The sequence below is a fragment of the Anopheles stephensi genome, chromosome 3 (assembly GCF_013141755.1).
Source record: "Anopheles stephensi strain Indian chromosome 3, UCI_ANSTEP_V1.0, whole genome shotgun sequence".
In the NCBI taxonomy this organism is placed as follows: Eukaryota; Metazoa; Arthropoda; class Insecta; order Diptera; family Culicidae; genus Anopheles; species Anopheles stephensi.
Genome location: NC_050203.1, coordinates 65,895,878 through 65,916,880, shown reverse-complemented (window position 1 = coordinate 65,916,880; position 21,003 = coordinate 65,895,878). Strand labels below are relative to the sequence as shown.

The 21,003-nt window shown below is 44.6% G+C and overlaps 1 protein-coding gene across 5 annotated transcripts in view; it reads right to left on the bottom strand.

Moving 5' to 3' along the window:
• Positions 1-1,543: 1,543 nt before the first annotated feature.
• LOC118511718 (venom dipeptidyl peptidase 4) overlaps positions 1,544-21,003 on the bottom strand; it is a 102,391-nt gene continuing 82,931 nt past the window's right edge. For all 5 annotated transcript variants that reach the window (XM_036055144.1, XM_036055143.1, XM_036055145.1 and 2 more), the window contains 9 exons: positions 19,353-19,466; positions 15,401-15,524; positions 14,277-14,391; positions 13,288-13,402; positions 12,548-13,162; positions 12,105-12,457; positions 11,885-12,003; positions 11,327-11,512; positions 1,544-9,850 (listed from right to left, as the gene is read on the bottom strand). In XM_036055144.1, coding sequence (XP_035911037.1) covers positions 9,800-9,850; positions 11,327-11,512; positions 11,885-12,003; positions 12,105-12,457; positions 12,548-13,162; positions 13,288-13,402; positions 14,277-14,391; positions 15,401-15,524; positions 19,353-19,466 — 1,792 coding nt within the window. In that variant the 3' untranslated portion in view covers positions 1,544-9,799. The remainder of the gene's footprint in view (positions 9,851-11,326; positions 11,513-11,884; positions 12,004-12,104; positions 12,458-12,547; positions 13,163-13,287; positions 13,403-14,276; positions 14,392-15,400; positions 15,525-19,352; positions 19,467-21,003) is intronic.

Genomic DNA, 21,003 nt, shown 5'->3' with positions numbered 1-21,003 from the left:
TCTCACGCTCTCTGGTGCTCCAAGAATCGTACCACTGCTACTGGCTAGATGTTGAGGGTATTCTGATTAGAGCGGAGAGTGTTGATCCGTAGGATTTTCAGCTGTGAGCTAACTCTTAATGGCAGGATTTTCTTTAGGCAACGTTCCGCAAACACCTCCACAAACCAATCCAATCGATCAATCATTTCTAAGGTTAATCGATAAGATCGGGTACGATCGTTATAGCGTGGTTAAATTTACTAACTGTCTTAAACTTAAACCCATCGATATGGCGACATTTTCATTCGCTCGAGAATGTCTGCGCTCTCATGAGCATGTTTTTAATGCTCAATTGCGTTTTATTGTCATCGGTTCCGTCTTTGGCCGTAGCACGCTCATCGCGTTCTCTTGCTAGAGGTTATTTTCGCGCATCTTAGCTGGCATGCAATGGCATGTCTCGTGTGAAGAGCATCACAATTTTGTGCGTGTGTGTGTGTGTGTGCAATAGGGGTTCGGGCGTTCTACTCTGCCTGCGGGCGGGCGTTGAGTAACCGATGACTAATCAAGCGTGGTGACAATCAGTAGGTTTGTGTTTCTCGCCACTCGCCGGTATCGGAAATGTACTTTTATTCATGCATCGTTTGATTTAGTATTGATCGATCGGTTCACGATAGGAATGCATTTTGTAAAAAAATTATTTATGTTGTATTATGTATATGAGTATGATAAATAATTTGTTAATTAATTTATTAATGTTCTTTTTACCCATTTTTTATTTTTATCGTTTTTTAGACTGTTTATTGTTCCGCCTAGTTTGATGCAAGGACTGAATGTCTCTATAAAATATGAACAGATAAATAAATTAAAAAATGGATGCAGAGTTTTAAAGACTTGCCAAAATTACCAGACAAAACAATTTGTTTGTCGCTTTTTTGTAGGTTGTAAAGACTCCTTCTTCTTGAAGATCGGCACCGTTATCGTCTCTGCCACCTGCCCGCCCCAGTAGAATAAACCAGCTACAGTAATTATGATCATATGCTGACAGCCTGAAGGTATCAAGTTCATCGCCCTAAGAACGATCTGTAAGATCAAAATATAGTTAGGAATGCCGATCTTACACCGAGAAAAACTACTCCTATTGCCTAACTCCTAACTAATGTCGAAAGAAAAAGCCTGAGGGCCAGTTGAACGTGTCGTTATGAACCTTGGGACCTAGCACAAAACATACGTCCTGGTCATAACTTATGGAAATCACTCAGTCCAAGACTGAGACTTATTCCGACTTATACAAGACTTTACCGATAATTATTCGGCCAAGAATCAATTGGAAAATATTACATTAACTGTAATGATGTCATCAATATTCAAGTGCTCCCAGTGACTTACCATTATTTCCATGAAGAGTTCAAACATGTACACGTAGTAGCTGCCCTAGAATGGTCTGATGGTCTGAATGGTTAGAATGATACACATCGGCTCCATTGGAAAGATGAACTAACGTGATCAACCTGCAGAATGATATTAATACACATCATACCGACGAAGAGAGGAAGCACTTACAGCGTTTGTCATGAATTTAAAATATCTTTCTTTATTGAACTCGCGCAATTAGTATCCAGTTGTTCTGTTCTTGTTCTGTTTTGTTTCGCTCATTTGCCTGATGTCATTGCCCTGCTTTCGACCATTCTCGTCCGCACGTCCATTGCGTTCTTATTGTTACGCAGTTAGTGATACATAATATCTTACATATTACTAGCTTCTCTTCTGTGTCTGTGTGTATTTAACAGTTCAGGCTATCTGAGATGAAAGAGGGACTTGCTTGTTTGTTTTGTTGTAAATATTAAACCATTTCGGTTCGGTTGGAGTAATTTGTTTGCCATTGTTTTTTTTTTTTTTATTAGAGTTTGATTCTGTGTTGTTCATTTGTGTTTTTGGTATAGTTTTGCTTATTCGATTTCCACCTTCCTGTTATTATTACACCCTTCCCAATACATCACGTCCTGCTTTGCGTAAAACGAAACCGAAGGTAAAATGTATATACTAAGTTTGGTTTTGTTTTTGTTATGTTACTTTGCTCTTTTCTTTTAACACTTTGTTGACATGTTTCTCTTTCGTATTTTGTGTTGCTTTGCTTGTCAGCTCACTACGTTTGCTAATAATTTTTGTTTCCTTGTTTGTTTTTAATTGTGTTTGTTCGTTAAATAGAGACTTACGTGGAACGCTTCTACGCCTTTAGCCAGGGTTGTTGTATGTAAGGAGCTTCGCTTGCTCTATTTACAGGACGTACTATCTTCCACCTGGACTGTAAAACGGTGGTCCTCAGTTTTGAGCGTTCGAGGTTCGAAATTGGGGGAAGGGGTTGCTACAATTCATAAGTTTTATCTACTTAGAACCGACTGCAGCTGGTGGGTACAGGGAACGACGAGCTACGCTGATATGAGTACGAACACTTGGCCGTTCACCACACGCTGCAGCCGCCCTTTAACGGTAAGTTATTGCATCTTTGAAACGGTTAAATTCGAAATTCGAAACGTAAACGATAGTGGATAGTAGATTGTATAACGTGGCTTAGATACGTGCGCTCGCGCAAACGGGTCACTTTCCTACGGAACGGTAGAGTTGTTTTCTTTTCTCTTCCAAATGTCCTCCTGCACCGTGGACACTGGAGGAGACTATGCTGTTGCAAAAGGGAACAATATGTTCCCGCTACGTTCGCTACATATGCTTGTGACTTTTTTTTGTATGTGGTGTGGTAAACCGCCATTACACGTGCACACGTGTCAAACGCGTGCGTGTACGGGGGCTTTATGTTAAATATTTTGTACATAATAGTGTTGTTAATAGTGTTGCCTTCCCTCGCTTTTTGATAGATTCACTTACTTTATACTCTGTTACACTGTTTTGCTTTTCTTACGGTGGTTGAGTAAAGTGTGTCTCGTGCTCGCCGCTCTTGCCTTGGGGCCTCATTGTTGTGTGTGTGTGTTTTTATTTATTCGGTTTCTCTTTCAGTTAGAAGAGCGTAATTTAAAAGGCAAACGGTACGAAAGTCTAGGACCTTCCTCTTCCCAGGAATGGACGATCCACATTATTGCTAGAGTGATTTGTTTCTTGTTTTGTTTTGCTTTATTCATCTCCATATTATCACGAATACGCCGGGTTGGAAGGACGAAGGGTGTAGCGTTCTCGTCCCGATTCGCTACGATACGCTGGGGAACAACAGTAGCACAGAGCTTGGAATTGCATTTGGTTAATAGTTTTCACACACACACAAACACACGTTTACTGGTTAGTTTTAAATATTGTTTTCTTTTTAACAGTTTAGAACCAATAAATACCAGCATTCCTTACCCCTAAAGTCTATTTTCCACCGAACCGTGGAAATGCATTTGCTCCAATGGCTTGCATTCAACTTCGATGAGTTGGACGCAACTGTCCCGGTGTTTGTGAGCTCCTCCCATGCAATGTTGGATGCAATTGGTGGAGCCAGAGTTGTTTGCAGGCGGTCGGCAATCAACGATGCATGCTGCACATTCGAGTGCAGTGCCCGTTTCGTTTCAACAAACACACATTCGGTCTTGTAATGCCCCGCTGAGGCGTCCAGGCCCAGGTTACGATCTCTTTGGTTTTGTTCATTGATATTTTCTCCGGTTTAGAATTGTTCTGTTGCACGCTGATGATAAACGGGGCGCCAAACCTTGTTTTGCTCGGACCCTTTCTTTCATCAATCGTTTGATCGTTTTAAAAAAGGAAAATCAATCCATAAAACATTATGCGTCGGAACGCACACGCCAGCTTTGGTTCATTCTTTGTACAGAAGCAGCGCACGCGTTAGGGATGTGCAAAAATGAAAATGGCGCATATTAACAAGGATTAATAGTTTTTTTAGAAATATCTCAACTAGATCTAGTAGTGTTAACCGAAGGGTAAGATCAAGTTGAATTCAATGTAGTACAAACAGAATTTCAAATCAAATTCAAAAAGCCAACCGTTTCGATTGGCTTATCGTGTTTAGCAGTAACTTCCATTAGTGATACTTTGCAACAGTTGTCCTACCAGGACGAAACTAGACTATTTGCCTATTTGCGAGGAAAGTTCTTTGCTTATATACACTATAACCATTCAGTTTTCACTCATTTGGCTTTGCTTCGAGTGTGTGACTCAAACGAATGGATGCAAGAAACGCGAACAAGAACATCGAAGGCTGCTACTGAACGAATACACTACCACGCACACCAAAAACACACACGCACACACATACACTTAGTATGGACACTAGGGACCACCCCGTTAAAGTTGAGCGCACTGCGCCCATGCGGCTGGTTCAAAACATCAAATACTTGAACTTGAACTACTTGAATAAACTCGAGCGTTTGCTTTGCTAAATGTACATGCAACTTACGAGCTACCTTTTACGCAGCCTAAGTTAGTAAATAGTTTGTTTGGGTAATGCGGGTTTTGCCCTTCCATTCCAACACTTTGCTCGCCCACGGCCCACCATATGCTATATAAGTTTTAAACTCTTGTTTCTTATTTTCAACAATGTGTTTGTTTTTTGTTTTGCTTTGTTTTGGACCCTTAATTTATTATCTTCCTATTCGCTACACTACACTCCGGTTTATCATCCGGTTAATGCGGATGTGGGTTTTAAGGTCATAAATGGAGGAGATCGCTTAAATGCTACTGTCGGTGCTTATCATTATTGTATTATCGGTTTTTTTCAGTTTAGTTGCTATACTTATGGTTTTTAGATTTCCAAACTCTCTATCACGTTAAGCGTAGAAGTGGAAAAACGAGCTAAAGTAAGGTAGTCGGGAGTTCGAGTAACAGTTGAAGGAGTGTTGTAGATTAAATGAAATTTGAAGAATGTTTCGAAAGCGATTGGTATCTACTTATCTTTTATCAGCAGGGAAACAGAGCGGATAGAATTAGTCGAAAGGTTTAAGAAGCTTTGGACGAGTTTTCTTGTTTTGTTTTTACAAACTTCCTTCTGGGTTTAAGGGTAGATCTTGTGTAACGTATTCTCTTGTGATTAATGTGACATGTGTGTAGTTTATACTCTTTTAGCAGCATTATATTACCGGCAGATTATTTGCTACACCACCACCACCACAGTGTGATAATTGCTATGCTTTTGATTGCCTACCGAACCTATCGAGCGGGAAAGGTGTCTACTGGTATCACTGATATGATTGAGTGTGGAACAGCACCGTCTCCGGGAACCGAGAATGAGGCAGCTGGGGATGGGGATAATGTTGTGGGTAGCTCAAATGATGTCGTTAAAACAACTCATCAACACCGTTTTACCGTGAATGGATTAGTGGAGCGATTGGAGCAAACCAAACAACAGCACGAAAGGAATAACTTTTCTCGTAACAACTGTTTCGATTTGATCGGATGATTAATCTACCATAACAGTGCGTTATGTGAGCATATCAAATGCGAAAAGGTATTAGAGGGCGATCGTTCGTAACAGCAACTGCTCAACTGTTTAGATAGGAAACAATGAATTTCGTGCCGAGAACAGTATTAGTAAGCATGATTCGGAAAAGCCTTTTATTCGCATGTAACCCTTTCAAGAAGTTGATGAAAAAAAAAAACAGTCCAGCGACGTATTGGTGTCCATTTATTTGCGTAACAGACGCCGGCTCACGGAACGGATCGTTATGATTGGCTTCCGTTTTACTGGCAAATGCCACCGCGTGATTAATGTTAGTTGGTCAAAATTGTTTCCTTGGAAGTGTACAATGATAGCACAGCTCCTTGCCAAAGCACAGAACACATGGAACCTTTTCGGTCGATATGTCGGCAGAATGTTACGCCAGCGTTATACAAGCACTGTCTAGCGGGGCTAATGGAATGTATGCATGAAGGTGAAAAGGTACCACTCATCCCTTGCGATAGCAGGGATAGCGGGGTAATGATTTCTACGCATCATTCTGTACACTCTCATTGGTGTGTTTTCCTTTCGTAAAAATCAGTGACGGGGGGGCCAACAAAAAACACCCGCCAACCAAATCACGACGCAAAAAATGGAGACGCCTGGTGGCGCTTAAATTTCACATCACATCCTTTCGTGGTTCTCCCTCGCAGTGGAGCTGCTAGAGGCTTTGTAATTTGGGAGAAAAACACCCGGTAGGTAGGTTTTTATGCTCCGGTAGTATTGTTTCTTTGACGTGTACGCTCATATGCAGTGTTTGGATTTTTCATCTCACATTTTCCATTGAAGTGTACGATCGTCCCGGATGTTTCCTCCTTTTTTCCAGGAGGCTTGGCATGGTAAATAATAAAGCATCAAAACTCGCATCGGGATTTGACGATCCGTCTTTGGCGATGGGACCACGGTCCCATCACGGTTTATGGTGGAGTCGTAAAACTGTATCGTTATGCATACCGAAGGGCCGATGGCGGGTTTTTGGATTTGAGGCACATCACAGTTTACCTTTCCGGTAAGGTAATATTAAATAATTTAGTACATTCACTCGTCAACGCGAGTCCTGTAGTTTGCATAGTAAACTTCCTTCGAGAGCAAAATATTTTACACAGGACTTGAAAGTGTTTATTTATTTTAAAGGGAAGAACTTCGGTAGAAATCATGAAAGTCCTCACAATTTGTGTTATCATGAAACAGATGAGAATTTAATTTTGGCAAACCCCCTACCATCTGCTGGTTGCGGTCGATCAAGATTTACCTCAACCCTGCTAGAGCAATTTTAAAAGTGCGTCACGGTCACATGAAGCACACCATCAGTCGTGCCAGAAAACAAGGACTCACCCACCCTGTCACACGCCCTATAATGTGCGGTGGTAGTGGCGGTAGGTCGAGCCGTTCTACAATAACGCTACAACAACGTTCAACAGCGTTCGCATAAATTCAAATAATCCGCCCGAGATGTGGAAAAAAACGAGCAAAAACACAATCTAACTCGACATGTACGACAGTAGAGCTTTAAGCTTTAATCTACCCCATGTTCGATTGGTAGAAGCTATCGTAACGGTAAGAGCGCCTCCGGAAGTCATACCACCGGTTCGGTACGAGAAATTGCCAATTGTACCACAGCCGATGGGCTGGTGTGGTTCGGTGGAATCGTATGAAATCGAGCGGAATCATAATCGTAAATTAATTTAACACCCATGAAATCTGTGTCCTTCGAACTCTCTGCCTCCGAGGGCGTATTGTGGGTGTGCGTGTAGATCTCTTTCTCTCTCCCTCTCTCTGTCTGGATGGGAGAAAATTGGATCTCGCTTTCACCGTGGAAACCACAGGCCATGCATAAGTGTCCTTGAAAATGTCCTTTTTTCAACAGATGGTTGTCGAGTGTCCGTAGAATAGGCTAGAATTCGCAACGAACCGACGGAGGCCAACCCCTTGAGGACGTTGAGCTGTGACCATCGGTGGTGGTTTTTCGGGATGATACCATCGGGGTGTTAATTAAATTTAAAACAACGCTCCACAACGTCGGCCGTTCCTTACGAAAGGGGTAAACCCTTTCCATTCGGGGCCAGGAGACAGAAATGGTAATGTGCAAAACATCGAGAAACCGACCAAAAAACAAAAAAGGGAGACAATTTCGGGTGTCCTAACCGAATAATTCTACAGGGAGCGCTGTAGGGGTTTAGATAGATGAGTGTGATTAGTTCACCAGGAGAGTTTTATGCTTTTTTTTGTTGCTCCACGTGACGTTAATGCGAATGATTCGTAAAGCATGGATAGAACGAAGAGTAACGTTGTCAGCTTGCGGTAGAAATAACAATTTACAGTGTTAGTGAGTTGAGCGGTATAACAACAGTGCCCAGGTTAGCTTGATATGGCTTCTTTTTGGTTCTAACGTTATTGCTTTGAATGCTGAGCTTGAATGGGAAAATGTATATTTAATCATGAAAAGAAAAACCGCAATTATGTATAGATAGTAACGAAAATGAAATGACCTGGTGAGTGGAGGGTGGACTGGCGTATCTTACTGCCCGCATCCACACACTCATGGAAATGGCTGCATAAGAATCGGGATTTTTTTCTTGTTATCTCGTCTAGATAAATTTACACAACAACACCACACTCGCTATAACTACATCACTTCGGTCTTATGCTCCTGTCCCTCCCGGCTTCCCACCAAAGACGCCATCTCGTGGTGGGGTTGGAAATTGGGCTACCATCGTTACTGTATTAATAATTGTTATTGCACGCGTCATTTACCTTAGCTTTCTCACGGGTTTTCTCTCCTCTTAGACCGCATCGCTGGGGCCACGCGTTGGTCGCACTATCACACGTTCGTTTCGGTATATGTACAGGTTTGTTTTCGTTAGCGAGGAAATAGAAGGAAAAAGAGTGAGTGTAAGGGAGATAGAGAGACAGGGAATTGTGGGGGAGGGAGTAACAGGGCAGAACGGATCGATTGGCCGCGATTTCGGTTTGCGAGGGGCTAGTGCACTCTTTTAATTTTCGCAGAGTTCCCTTTTTGCCAAAGCCAAGCCATAAAAATGGAGACCAGAGAGTTGATCGCTTGTGTATGGACTCCAAGCATCCACGTGACTCATGTGGAGTAGTGCTCTCACTATCTGGCAAAAACGGATTATCTGGATTCGATCGATCGCAATTCGCCCGTTCTCTGTATGAATCGCTTAAGTTTGTCACAACCATGGTATATATATTTTTTCTCTGTCTTTGCTCGGTCTGTCGTTTCTGTGGAGTTCGCTGCTTTTTTTTGCCCATTATTTTATTTGCAGTTTGTTTCATTGTTTCAAACTACTAATTCACGCCCTACGCCCCAGAGATACAAGCGAGCAGAAGAAGTAGTGAGCTAGGGAATGGCAATTAAAGCCGTTCACTCCATATTCACACTCTCTCCATCGCGAACTGCTGAAGCGCAAAAACGTGCCGACCTGCCGACTGCGGGAGCAAAGTCGCGCAAATATGTGCCTTCAGATCATTCTATTCTACAGCCACGTGTGTTACTGTTTGCGTACCCGTCTGTGACGCTGGTGACGCTCGTGTGCGTCCGTGTGCTGGATGGGTACCGTACCGTCACGAGCATGGTTTTTAATGATGCAGTGTATTTGCTCACTGAAGTGAATGGGCTGAATTTTGACACACGGGCATGGCAAAGGATGTTTTGTGCGCCACGCCAGACCAAACAACACCCCATGAGCATCCGCTGTCCTGTGTTTCTATTCCCCTCTACTTCGCTATCTCGCTATCGGCTGCCGACAGTGAGACAGAGACGGAGAGCGAACGCGTGCGTTAGTTCACGCGTGAATGTGAAGAAATCCTACTTCAGATACTACGCAGAAATTGGCTCAACTACAAGTTTGTGTGTAACGTATTGTTTCCTATTTGTTATTTCGACTCCTTTCGTACACTCTTTCACTGGCCCACCGTGTGTTTGTTTTTTTCCCCCCTACGCTTGGAACGTGTGTTCTGTAAGCTTTTCCTTCCCGGGCACCATGGCGGTACCACATCCTGCTGATGATGATGAGGATGTTGATGGTTTCTGCAGATTGATCTCGGCAGATCAAGATGGTAAAATGTTGCAGAGAGAGAGAGAGAGGGCCAAGAACCATGTTTCAACAAAGCATCAAAATAAAAATACTTGTCCAAGAACGGTATCCACCATGCAAGAGTGAATTGTGGCCATGAATGTTGAATACCCTTTTCGCACACGTGTTTTCTTTTCCTGATGTTGGCTTCACTTCGTAGGTTCCGGTAGGCTCCGACTTTGCGCCAGTTAGACAGTGTAGAAAGGAATCGGTTTTGCTAGAGAAGAGTGAGAAACTTTTACATGAAACTTGAAGCTGAATCAGTAGCACCGAAGTAATCAAGCAAATATTAATCACTGGAACCACCGTTTCCCAGGCCCGGCTTTACGTCCAACGGCACCTAAAGAAAGAGAGTGGGAGAGCAGAGAACAGAGCAAGATCAAGTGCGTGTTAGTAGTATTAGTCACGAAGTAAAAAAAAAACGGGACGTAACGAAGCAGCTAAACGATGGACATGGAAGGAAGTGCGTTATGGGTAGGAAAGGCGTGCCCGGAAGAACGCGCCCAGAACATTGTTGGGCAGCTGCCGGGTCGGGTGGGCAACGGTTGTCGTTTGAAATGTGATGTGATGTCAGTTTATTAGAGCGGGCGGGTCAGCTTAGGGCAAATGGCTTATTTTATCAGCATGTTTGCTCGATATCGATCAACCAAACCTTGGTGCGCCCCTTTATGCGCCCCAGGCATGGTTCGTCCTCTACGTCTGAGACCCGAACCGAAACGCTTTCCCATCGACAGCGCATCGGCGAAAGAAAGAGCAATATTATTAATGAAACACTAGCGAGCGACTCGGCCCAAAGCCGAAGGGTTTTGTATCCGGTTCGCGAAGAAAACTTTTGCTCCTCGCGATTGGTGGTCACGTGGAGAGGCGATCACGGAAGGACGGCGGGAAATAAAACTTTATTCACTCTGACCTGTAACGTGTCGAACAGCATCAGCACGGTTCGCAGCGTATGGAGTTGCGATTTTGAATGTTAATTAAGGTATCAAAACTCCTCGGTCCCATGAACTCCAACGACCAGCGCGTATACGTGACAAACAACAAGCAGGGCCTCACTTGGTGCCTGTGCAACTACTATTGGGTTGTGCCGGGGCGATAGAAAATAATTTATGCATTTACATATTTCATGGGAACGTTTTAGGACATTAATTTCTAAAGCCGATCTCAGGGAAAAACTTCCCTAATGACACCAGTTCATTTAATGGGTGGATAAAGAAGGAAACAGATTAGGGTAAATTTTCCAATCGATTGGCAAACTATAAGGGCCAATTTGTAGCAGAAATACGGCAACGATGACCGCTGGGATGCATAGGTTAGAGTTCTTGAACCGTCGGATTCGGATTCGAATCGTTGGTGCTGGGCAAAATGAGTTATGCCTATAAAAATCAGAAAAGTTTGAGTTGTAATCAGATTTGTGCTTGTTGGTCTCTCGAATAGGACTACCCTCTCAGAAGTACAATTGTGACCGTAAAAAACACAGTACTCAGGGTTTTTGTAAGGTTAAAGATTCGATTTTGCTACAGCGCTAGCGAAGCAATACCCTTACACCGAATACCGCAAGTCATTTGCAATTCAGATGGCGCCGAAGCTCATGCCCTGCCCATGCCAGCCAACTGGTAAAGTCTCGACAAAACCTCGTAAAGTGTATTGCGTTGAGCATCAATTTACCGCTGTTAAGAATAGTAAAGCCTCGCTGGTCCAATCCCTCCACCCATTCACCCTTCTTATTTAGCTCCCATTAATCGCGACCCACCGCGAGGTTCGGTGCAAGATTTATCCGGGCACTTTCCACTCAATCTCGGCGCTCGAGCTAACTTACCAGCTTCCGGAAACAGTCCTCGAGGAAGAGCGTCATCGACCGGTAGAGGTGCTTCTTCACGCCGGCCAGATTGTGGCCCTCGTCGGGATATATCAGCTGCTTGAACAGGGCGCCCTTGCTCGAGAGCGCCTTCGAAAAGACCATGCTCTGCTGGAAGTGCACATTATCGTCCGCCGTACCGTGAACCTGTGCGAGGAAACGGGGGCGAGAAAACGAAAAGGGGTAAGCGTAAGTGGTGAAAGCGAAGCGAATGGTTGATTAAATGTAATGGCAGTGGTTTGCGCCGAGCCGAGGGTTGGAAACATAAATTTGCCCGAGCGATGACGGGAAAGCTGCTCGCCGAGTCGTTTCTTTACCACCGGGCGACGCCATCGACGGGGGTGTCCTGGAAGAACGGTCGATGAAGGATTGCCTTTCCTCCCGGTGAGGTTGATAGCCGTAATCTAGCGCACACTACGGCTGTAATCGATCCTTTTGGGTTTGTTTTTCTGCTGTAATAGCTAATGCGTAGCCTAATGGACTCGGGTGTGAATGTGTGTGTGTAGAGGGGCTGCTTACCATGAGGAACTGCTTGTCCCGCAGTTTTTCGGCGTGCTTCGACAGATCGCTGTCTTCGTAGCCCTTGTAGTTGTCTGTTACGTTCGGCATGCCCATGTAGCGCTCGGTGTACGTTGAATCTGCAACACAAGGAAATTGGAAGAAAGTCAGAAATTATCCCCAAAATGAGATGAGCTGTGTTTCTCAAGGACGGTGTAAAAGCTAGCCTAGGAACCCATACCGTAAAGCTTCCAGTTAGTGACGGGAGCAACACTGATGCCACACTGGAACAAGCTGGTTGGACTGGCCATAGCAAGAGCCGCCGTATAACCACCGTAACTCCAGCCCCAGATACCAACGCGTCGCTTATCGACAAAGTGCAAACTGTCACGCAGATATTCGGCCACCTCGAGCTGATCGGACACCTCGACCGTACCGAGCCTTCGGTAGACCTCGTGCAGCAGCTGATAGCCCTGGCCACTCGATCCTCGCCCATCGATTTGCGTCACGATGTAATCCTTCGTACCGGCCAGATAAGTGTTCCAATCGACACGCCACTTGTCCGTCACTAGTTGCGTGCCCGGTCCCGAGTATCTGTGGGAGTGGAAAGGGAATTTCACAGATGCTCAATTCCTATTAAAGCTAAATACACTTCATCAATTTTCTACAAGGAACGCTACTTACACGTGCACGATCATGGGATAACGCGTGATCTCATCCTCCCGCAGTCCGGGCGGCAAAAACAGCCGCACCTGTGCATGATACCCGCCCGAAATCATCACCGGGAAGGACTTTACCTGTGGCAGCGCTATCTTGCTGATCCGATCGGCCAGTGCCGTATTGTTTTGCAGGTAGTACAGGACCTGCGTGGGACTTTTGCTCACGTCCGGCACGATACGATAGATTGCACTGAACGGCACAATCGGACCAAGACACTCGATCAGTGCGTACTCGCTGTTACTAGGCGCAAAGATGGCGGTAAAGTACTGACAGGGCATCGGTGGCAGTGGTGCGACCACGTCCGGTTCGGAAGGTTTTCGCTTCCGTTTCGAGGGTGGCGTTGTCATCGGTACCTCAACGTACTCTTCCTCCTCGTCCTCGATATCTTCCCAATCGTCGTTCCACTGTTGCTGCACACGGTTCGACGCCTTGATCGTGACGTGCGCATGCGAACTGTGCTGATGGCTACAGGTGAGACAACGCGGCGGTCTAGGCGAGGTGCCTTGCTTTGGTGGCAGTGAGGACGCTCGGTACAGATGCTGCTGGGCCGGCGAGTGCTCCGGGATGCCGAGGTAGTAGCTAAAGTTTCGACAGCAATGGGAATGGGAATCGTAAATAAAAAAACCGGCCCATAAATTGTGGCTCACCCCGCACCATCTCCACCCGGTCGGGAAGCACTTTTGGGTGGAGTTCGGACAACTTACACGAAATTATTCGCCTGATCCCAGTGGAGAATTTTATTAACCTCGAACCGGCCATGAGTCAATGGTATGATGCGCTTTTTGCCGATGTGCACGTGTACCAGGTGTCGGAAGTGTCCTGCGGAGAGCGGAGCGGATATCATATGAACAACGGATAATGGAGTGGTTGAATAATGAGCTAAATCCTCCGAAAAACTTCCGGTAGCCGGGAACGGAATCGGATCAAACGAAACATCCATCTTCGGTTCGTTAGTGTACGAGGAGGGACAGAGCACGAGAGAAAGTGAGTGTGTGTGTGCGGTGGGGTCTTTTACTTTTATTTGCGGTACGCCAGTCGAACCAGAATGAATGATGTGCCTGTCCAGTACGTTAGGAGAACGTATGGCTTCGTAAGGTTTACCGGGGCTAAGTGTATGCATTTGTGATCCGCAGAGCTACAAATTGGCAAGATGACATATCTTTAGCATTAGGATGTACATCTAAGATGCTTTTAATGGGTAGATATGCTGGATCACTGATGCGGTTGATAAGAAGCGTTTTAGAGAATTCATTTTGGTACGTTGTCTTTTGATAATGTATTCGGCTTTGATAAATAACTTGATTACGTTTAATCGTAATTTGTAAGAATTATTTCCTGAGCTATTTAAAAAAAGTAATCAGATTTGACGAGGACTTTTCCTCAAATTGTTTTTTTAAGATTTTCTTGTGTGAAAAATTGTGCTCTGCCTTGTAGAAACATTTGAGCCATATTAGCCGAGATTATCGTACAAAATTAGTACAGCTGCTAAAGGTAAGTCATAAATTATGCACATGCTTAAATAATTAATACACGTGAATACATCCGGTAAGGGAAGTGTCTTCACATCCGGTAGCATCTGGTACGCGATGGGTGGAAAGCAACAACAACAAAAAAATCCTCTCCACAGACACATCCACACATTCTCTATCTAAAGATAAAATAAAAAACAGAAAGCCACACAGTGAAAACCTACCTGCGGAACCATCGCGCAACGGCGAGATGGCAATGTACGAGCTGCCATTAAGGCTGAAGAACGGCACCGACATCTCGTCGACCCAGCCACGTCCATCGCCACTAATCCGGTGTGTCTACGGGAGGAGGCAATAGGGAAGAAAGGGGACGGTAGTGAGACGCACTCGAATAAATCCTGCTAAATTCACAAACATTGCAAAGTGGATGATGTCGCTTTTAGTGTCCACCGTCTCCATTCATGTGTTCCTTTCGGTGGCTTTGATCTGGGTGGCTGTTGGGTTAGTGTCAGGACCTTGCCTTGCAAGGTGCCTCCACCAACGCTCGATGCTAATCTGTGTACGTGAAGTGGAGTAAGCTTTTCGTCACCAAAGCTCCTTACTTTACAGTTTTCCCGCTCGTGAAAGCGGAGGTAAAAACTGTCATTAGGTTGTGGTTGCACAGCGAATGCATCGGATGAAATGGTACGGTTTGATTGGCCATCCGATTTTCCATTTTACACAGCACAGTCTCTTCCTTCGCTCACCTGCCGTCCACTCATTTCACGGACGCATGGTGATGGGTCCGACCAGAAAAGGTTGGTCAGAGATTTATTGTTTCAATTTCACAGTTGAAATGCAATGGTCACCACCAAAGAGATTCACATACAAAAAGAAGTGAAAAACAAAACACAGGACAAAGCTCTTGTGCTCAATTGTCGAGCTTTTTCACGTCCCCACGTTAACGTTTCGTAGGGAGAAACGATTCGGTGTCTCACGTTCTAATAGTTGGGACAGTGGGGAGTTGGTCGGTTTTGGAGGAGTGCACTGGCCACTACTGGTACGTGCAATAGGGGCGAGGATTGGGATGTTAAGTATCTCGGTGAGATTTTCGTCGTATGCATTTGATCTGTGACGGTTGTGATGGTGTTGTAGCGCTGTAGCTGTTAGTTTGCTTCGTTTGCTCCGCCATTCGTGACCAGCGAACTGAACGGAATAAAGCCATCGTCGGATTTCTGTTGCTTTTGGTTTCGCCGAAAAACCGGCCACCACGACGGCCATGGCAGATGATTGTCGCTGTCGTTGGCCACCAGCGGGCGCTATGTGGAAGCAAATAGACAAGGATAATGCTGTTTGGAAGACAAATTACCTCCTGACAGTACCACATCGGGCTTTTGCACAGTGTCACAACCGACAGGTTCTGGGGCCGGTTCATCCAAACCACGCTGACCTCCGACGGTGACACCCAGGACGCGCTGGTGAAGTAATGCTCTCTGTGCAAGAAATGGGAAGAAACACACAAGCAAACAGATGGACGTATTGTTAGGTGAGGTTCAGTTATCTTGGCCCAGGTTTCGGTTATGTGTACTAGATTAATTGAGCAGCGCAATAGAGTCCCGCTGACAGGTCCGGGAAGCATTGGTTTTCGGAGCAGTGATTGGAATTTTATTTGTCGCTCTCAATATGATGGTAAATTGATGGAGATTTTTTTCTGAAGACCGTTCAACTCCATTACGGTAATGCTGCGATCAATTGAAAGTCTTCTGATTTAGAGTTTTTCGTAAGAGCAAGAGGCAAGAGTAAGCAAGAGTTTGCACCGACTGCTCACTAATTCATTTGCCACTTTGTGTTCGCCAATTCGACTCGACTCGGTGATCCGGGACGATGATGAATTCCCGAAACTAGCATCCAGCAACTCCAGAAACTGCCTTCTCAGTACGGGAAACGCATGTAAATAACCGTTGGTCCCTTCCCATTTTCGGTGGCCACCCGTGGGATATTGGAAGATCTTACCACCGGTTTCGGAAAGTTGCGGATCGATATGCAGGTCCGGGCGATCGGGAACCGCCACACTCCGTAAGCAACGAGTAAAATATTTCATTCGAACGGAAACTTTGTAAATTTTGTTTGAGTTTGAGTTTTGCGTGGCGTTACGCTGCAGCAAGAAGAGCAAGTTTTGTGTGTACAAGAGATCCTAATAATCAATGGCCAAAGATTGTGTTTCAAAGAAGCTTGTTATGGGGCGCTGCTGCTGGTAAGTTTCGGTTTCAGTTCAAAATGCGCTGCGGGGACGAAATGAACATTTTGTGTTGATATTTTGTATGAGCTTTAGAACGTAATTAATTGCTGGTCGATACTGTTCCTCGGCTTTATTGTTTGCAGTCAAAAATTTATTAAAGTTAATTTGCTAAACGTGTTAATCGTCGCCTGCTAAATTTTTTAAAAATGTCTTCTCCTCATCCACCATCTTGTTATTCGTCTCATAAACTTGCGATAGAAATAAAGCACATTTTCCATGAAAAAAACAACGGCACCGGCCGCAACGCCGTACAGATAGAGCATAAAAATGGCTTCTAGTGTGTCAGTTTTAAGCACTCCCGTCTGCTGGTCTTTAACGTCTTTATGCTTCATCTCTTGCTCGAGCTGATCGTACCAAGCGCGGTAATGGTTGGAAAGCCCACCCTCGAGCAAGTGCTGCCGATAGGTACGATACTTAAGTTCCAGTATCGTGCAGGGATTGAAGCCGATAAACTCCAGCAACGGTACGAACGTGTCACGCATGATGTAATAGTTTCCACCCCGATGATTGCTTTGAAAGCTTTCAAACACGCGGTTCGAGCATGGCACCAAAGCACAAACACGCTCGGCACGGATTGCAGCCTGCTCCATTAACACCGGTACTTCCATCACTGGAATAATGCGCTGTTCAACCTCGGGAAAGATGCCAATCACAAACTTTCGAACAGCCGGCGGAGCCATGAAATGATAATCGATAGCGAGCAGTTGATCGACCGATTCGATACGTTTCTCAAACACACGCAGCGCAATCAACGATAATATCTGACTCTCGTAGATGGTGTGACAGAACAGGATGAGTAAGGCAAGCATTACCGCCAGCACACGATCATGTCCAGCAAAGCGTGCCCATTTGCCAGGAGTTTCGCCCAGAAAGCAACCCACGTTCAGGGTGATCCTACCACGGCAAACAGTTTTGGTCAGCAGTATCATCGTGACACACGCCACTATACACACCCAGATGTCGTAGTGGAAGGGTTTGATAAAAAACTTGATCAAGCTTATCACGTCTCCAGTCGGTATGTGAACGCAGATGCCACCGTGCGTTGGAATAGCGTGAAACTGGCGTACGGTGCTACCCACTAGGAACGCTTTCGACAAGGAGAGATCTCCCAATCCATGCGCGATGTAATGGTCCGTAACGCTCCGTTCGATCAATAAACGATAGGTAGCATTCTGGTGCTGGGCAATGTCACGCATTAAATCGGCTTCTGTTCCGTACAGTTGACCGGCAATCAGCAACGGATCTTTCGCTGCAGTTACGATCGTGTATTCGAAGCCGTGCAGATCGACCAAATAATCGGGAAATAGCCGGACAAGGTTGGCTTCATCTTCTGGCAGCGTTTGAGTACGATTCGTGATCGGGTTGATGGAGTGTATGCTCAATGTTTCTGCTTTTGATTCTACGCCCAAGAACAGTATTCGGTATAGTCCGAGCATTTTCAACTTGTGAACGATCGTAGTGAGCAGCTGCTTCGTGCTCATGGATGTTACATGTTGATGAAGAATCACTAGGTAAGCGTTGTGGTCCCAATAGGGTTGTTGGGTGTAGTAAACCAGCTCGTATGGGAGCTTACCATCGATAATACTGTTTTTGAAAACGATGCACACTTTCGGTTTGTATAACAGATTTCGTTCACTAGACATTGCCGTTGATTTCTTCGATGGTTTCTGGTAGTAAATTATCGGATTCCAAATGCCACTCGTCGATCGGAGAAGATCTTCGATAAACGGTTCGGCAAAACGCTGTCCAGAGGGATCAACAATGATGATGGGTTGAGGATCTCGTACAGCTGTCAGGATGGAGCCTAGTAAATTGGTCACTTGTTTTACTAAAAATGGTTCCTCCAAAGGTTTAATTCTAGCATAGCCGTATCCGGATGCTAGTATCATTGTGCTGACGATGAAGTTCAATGTTGCCAGTTGCACCATGTTGTAAAAATACTGATATGGAGCAAGTTTAGCACCAGTTTATATGGCAAGAATGCTTTTAACTTTGGTCTATCATTTTCTGGACTATTTTTAAAATGGTTTTGTTATTATCGTTGATGTGTATAAGCTGTCGATCGTCGTAACATATTATTTGTAATGATAGGGAGCCTAGATTTAAGCATAATGCGCCTTCGTTATTATATGTACATTAACATGTACTCTCAACGAATTATCGTATTTGAGAATGGTCATAGCGTATGTGTTTCTGGTATAGAACAATAGAAAGAAGTTCAACAGTTCTATTCTGAGTAAAATGTTCTCTCAATATTCAAGGAAGATAAAGGGAGCCAAAATCGCACGATAGAGATTTTAAAGGTAGTTAGTGTCACGCTCATGTAGGTGGTAAGTTGGACGAGAGGTAACGGCGCCGGTATCTCACTAGTTTTGACTGGGGATCGAATCCCATCCGGTTCGTTCTCCCTTAGCTGTTTCCAAACCCTCGTGGCTTGACATAGCAGATCGTTGATCCAAAGAGGAGAGAAATAGGATCAGAAAATGATCAGCAAAATTGTTTAATTTAAAATTTTAATAACAATAACTTGTAAACTAAGCAATACGGCCAATAAAAAAAAGCTTGTAGATTGTAGTTCTATCTAAATAAATCTAAGTACATAATTTTCGTTAACATATTATTCAACCACCTTTGCTTGAATCAAATTATCAAAATTATTATGCTAAATCAATAAGCATTTGAGCCTTCTGACGACTATTACGAAACTTTCGCTCAGTTTGCAAACATCATGTAAAAAGATCATCCAAGTGTTGAACCTTCTCCCACCCATTCTATCTGTTTTGATTTTATTTCAATCCCTCCATTTTGTATTCACTTGCACCAACGAGTGATTTACATATTTTTCAATCACTTGCCCAAGTTTCTCTTCCTTTTCTGGCAAATCCATAGAATACCCTAAGTGATTCTCACAAGCTGTAACAAGCGTCGCGGGGAGGTGACAGGGGAAATTTCTTAAAAAGTTTTGAAAAAAAAACAGAGTGGGGATGTTTTTGCTTCCTGTTGCCCCGTAGAGAATACTTACTGATTGAGTAGGATTGGTGGTGGAGTAAGCTTGTTCATGCGAATGCTTTTCGGGTCGGTCAGATCGGCAACGTTCAGTGTGACCGTAGGGTTGCCAGTGCCCGGTTTGGGATATCTGTGAATAGTGAGAGAGAGAGAGAGAGAGGAAGGATTTCATTAGTATGATCAAGTGCAACGTTCATTGCAATAAAAGCCTGCCGTAGTAAATGGCGGTGGGATTATTGTTCAACCGAAGCCTTTGAAGCGATATGAATCCAATTTTTACGACAGTTACACTGCGATAGGAAGGATAAAATAGTTTACGGTACGGATCACACTTGTACATCCTTACACGCCAGCCACCAAACCTGCGAGTCTTTCTGCCAATCGGTATGGGGCGGTGAGTCTAAAAAGACCACCCTGTCATGCACTTTGAATGCACAGCTGCGTGCAGGGGAAAACCCCCGAAGAGCCCAACTGCAGCAACGAAACGGAAGTGCACATTTTAAAGCTTAACCAGCGAGCCAAACGAAAAGCGATGAAAAGTTGCTCCATCCCAAGTTGGCCAACCTCCTTTCGCGCTGTTTTTTTCCCCACATAAAAACAAAAAAAAAAACACACACACACACCATTTGAACTTTGGCGTTTGCCTATCCACGATCCACCGCCACCAGTGCAGACGTCTGGTGCACGGTATGGTAACATGGTTTTTCGAAAAGTTTATCCATTCCACATCCTTTCGCTGCGCTTCGGTTTGCGTACATTTGCGAAACTGAACGGTTGGCGAACTTGAAACCGGGAGGGAACAAATCGCAAAATGGCTCTGATTTTATTGCAGTTTGCAGAAGCGTTCTTCCGCCATTGGGTTAAGGGCGCGATAATAACCGAGACACACAGAGTGAGAGAGCCACGGCAACGAAAGCTATCAATTGCCAGCCCAACTTCTGGGCGGACAACTTTGCACGCTTCCCATTGTTTCATTAGTGGCGACGTGTTTGGCAAGAGCGATTGGCTTATTGAATAATAACATTACTCTGCGCGCGCGCGCTTGTTGTAGATCGCTCGGACCGAAGCGCGGCCAGTTTGTGCAGTTTAGGGGCATAAATTTAATTCAACTTTTGGAAAAGCGTTTGTTGTTTTGAATTAATAACGATTTTAGAGGATGCAGATGTGGAGGACATAAATTCCGTTTGAAATGACTCCCATTTGTTGACCTAGGCGGGATGAAAATCGTTTAGATTATATTTTCGATCGCGTTTTCTGAGGTCCATGATGTAGGAAATCAGGATTTCTTCGAAGAAGCAATGAAGCAATATCATTAATTTTGAAGTTGGACTGGATGTGTTAGCTCATAATAATAAATTCCAAGATGGAGCAAATATGGGACAACCATACAAACCACCAGTGCACAGCTGGCAGAACATTTCCTTGTCTTGGGTTCTGCTTTACTTGGCCCTTTTCTCCTTGCATATTTCCGTGTCTCCATCGCATGCAATGTAAATATTTAAACAGTTTTGCGTATTCCTTCATCGAACAGTTCGTCTCTTTGTGCCTCCGGCCTTTCTTCCCAAGGCCAATGTCAAGTTTGAGTTATCTTCCAATTAGTAAAATAAAGGAGTTTTGTTCGGCACTCCAAACGAAACCAGCCTAAAGGCTCAACGGGGGAACAGTAA